This window comes from Pinus tabuliformis, chromosome X (genome assembly GCF_031772625.1).
Source record: "Pinus tabuliformis cultivar Carrire ecotype Pingquan chromosome X, CPIR1, whole genome shotgun sequence".
NCBI classification, from domain to species: Eukaryota; Viridiplantae; Streptophyta; class Pinopsida; order Pinales; family Pinaceae; genus Pinus; species Pinus tabuliformis.
Window position 1 is genome coordinate 1,494,758,675 of NC_142308.1, and position 2,758 is coordinate 1,494,761,432.

The window sequence follows — 2,758 nt, forward strand, 5'->3', positions numbered from 1 at the left end:
ATGGAATACTAATCTTCTTCCATTCCTAATGGACCTGTACACGCGGTTTCTCTGCTACTTCTCAGGTAAGTGGAAGAAAAATATATATTATATAGGTTTGATTTTACATTTTTGTGATTATACTCATTTTTTTGGATTAATTATGTTATATTTTCGTAATTCATCTTTGTTCTATAAATAAACTAAATTAACAATTTGTGATTAATAATTCAAAATCCACTCGCAACTTATGATATGATTAATGATACAGAGATTATCGAAATATCACTTATATTAACGAAGTCAAGTCAATTCCAGAGACTGGAATACTAATCTTCTTCAATTCCTAATGCGCGTTCACAGTGTGTGAGCTTGGATTAATAAATATCCCCATAACCCTATTGATATCACACATTTCAAAGGCCCATTATTCAGTGTTAGTTTTTTGCAAGTTTCTCAAGATGGTAGCCTGCAATCTGATCATCTCATTCCTCCTCCTGCTTCTCCAAGTCTCTGTAATACTGTGTAGTGATGACATACTCATCACACTTCACGGAAATGAAAACTCTGTTCATTATGCAGGACTTGTGCAGGAGGATCAAGAATACGAAAAACTTTCCAAGATCGTGGAAGCGAGCCAGAATCGAGCCCGGGGACTGAAGCGCGGGATTCATCATGGGCACGGGCAGATGAGCAAAAGGGGGAAAAATGAAAGCGTAGGGGAGCCTCTGTACGCCCGCAGCTTCGGAGAATATTCAATCAAATTCTCCGTGGGAACTCCACCACAGAATCTTTCGCTTCTCATGGACACCGGAAGTGATCTTGTCTGGGTGCCCTGCACACGAAATTATACCTGTATCGACTGCCCTAAAACGAGGGCTAAGAATTCCAATGGCCTATTTCTTCCGACTAAGTCAAAATCTCGCGAGCTTCTGAGTTGTGCTAATCCAAACTGCAAAGCCTATTATGGTAAACACACAGAGGGCTTATGTGGGAATTGCTCTGCCACCAAGAATTGCTCTCAGGTCACTTGCCCCGTTTATGAAATTGAGTATGGAAGCGGATTCACAGCGGGGCTGCTACTTTCAGAGACCTTGACTTTACCATTGGAAGACAGAAGGCCATCAATAAAGCATTTCGTGGTGGGATGCTCGGTACTTTCAATAGATCAACCTTCTGGTATTGCAGGGTTTGGCAGAGGTGCTCTGTCTATGCCTTCCCAGCTTAAGCATCAACACCTAATTGGCAAAGATAGATTTGCATATTGCCTTCAGAGCCACCGCTTTGATGAAGAGAACAAGAAAAGCCAACTGGTCCTCGGTGACAGGGCGCTCCCCAGCGACATTTCTTTGAATTACACTCCCTTTCTGAACAATTCCAGAGCTCCTTTTTCCTCTTCTGGATACAAATCGTTGTATTATATTGGTCTCAGAGGGGTCAGTATTGGCGGGAAAAGATTAAAGCTGCCTTCCAAATTATTGAGATTCGACAGCAAAGGCAATGGAGGAACCATTATAGATTCGGGAACTACTTTCACAGTCCTTAACGAAGAAATCTATGAGAAGATTGTAGCTGGGTTTGCTTCTCAGATTCGATACAGAAGAGCTAGAGAAATTGAAGCCAAGACTGGTGTGGGACTCTGTTACAATATCTCTGATATAGATAATGTTCTGTTGCCTGAGTTTGCATTCCATTTCGAGGGTGGCTCAGACATGGTGCTGCCTGTTGCCAACTATTTCACTTATTTTGACAGTTTTGATTCCATCTGCTTGACAATGGTGAGCTCCAGAACTTTTAATTCAGAGGGTGATCATGGACCCGCTGTGATCTTGGGAAACTATCAGCAGCAGAATTTCTATATATTGTACGACAGAGAGAAAAATCGTTTAGGCTTCACTCAGCACACCTGCAAGACCTTCCACTGAATCATGGGCATACTATATTTCCTAGTTTATCATAATGTTCGTATGTGTTTTCAATAGAGTATTTGAATAGTTTGGTATCACACTATTCATTATTTTAACTTCCATGTATTATAGATCGTGGTTGTTTTACACTACAATCTACTTTGCCATATTAGCTTTATGTAAGGATTTCATCTCAATGTTTTCTTATCACAGTTTTATAGGTTTCTTATTACAGTTTTATATGAGAATCAGTCACAGTTTTATAGGTTTCTTATTACAGTTTTATATGAGAATCAGCAAATGATTTGCTAGAGTTTGAATTAGCTTCGAGAAAAGATTACATCTTAATGAAGATGTGTTTTTATTATGATTTATATGAGAATTTGTCTCGTTTTATTTAAATGTTCTTTAATCATGAATGTATTTTTATTATGATTTATATGAGAATTTGCCTCTTTCCATTTAAATGTTCTTTTATCATGATTTTACATGAGAATTTGCAATGTTTTGTTTATCATGATTTTATCTGAGAATTTTCCCATCATATTAATTAAGATTAGCCCAAATTTGAATCAAGAGTGAATGCCATTTATTATGGAGAGTCCTAATTATTAAGAGATAATTAAGATAGATTATAAATAAAAAATATCTTATTCTTTGATTAATTATTTTTATAATGATTTTGTATTTTGTTAATTCGTGTGGAATGGTTTATTTCATATTTTTGTTATTAATATATGTATGTTGATTTCATATTTGGGTGGCTGGAATGAAGTTTTTTTTTAATGAAACGGTAGTGATTTTATTAAAAGTTTAATTCGGTTTCAAGGTCAGAACCTTTACATAGATCAATTATTTTTTATGCTTCATAG

The 2,758-nt window shown here is 36.7% G+C and overlaps 1 protein-coding gene across 1 annotated transcript; it reads left to right on the forward strand.

Moving 5' to 3' along the window:
• Positions 1-278: 278 nt before the first annotated feature.
• Positions 279-2,209, forward strand: LOC149145684 (putative aspartyl protease At4g16563). Its single transcript, XM_089449124.1, has 2 exons — positions 279-2,107; positions 2,153-2,209. The coding sequence occupies exon 1, from the start codon at positions 441-443 to the stop codon at positions 1,902-1,904; it is 1,464 nt and encodes a 487-aa protein (XP_089305250.1). The 5' UTR covers positions 279-440; the 3' UTR covers positions 1,905-2,107; positions 2,153-2,209.
• The last annotated feature ends 549 nt before the right edge of the window (positions 2,210-2,758 follow it).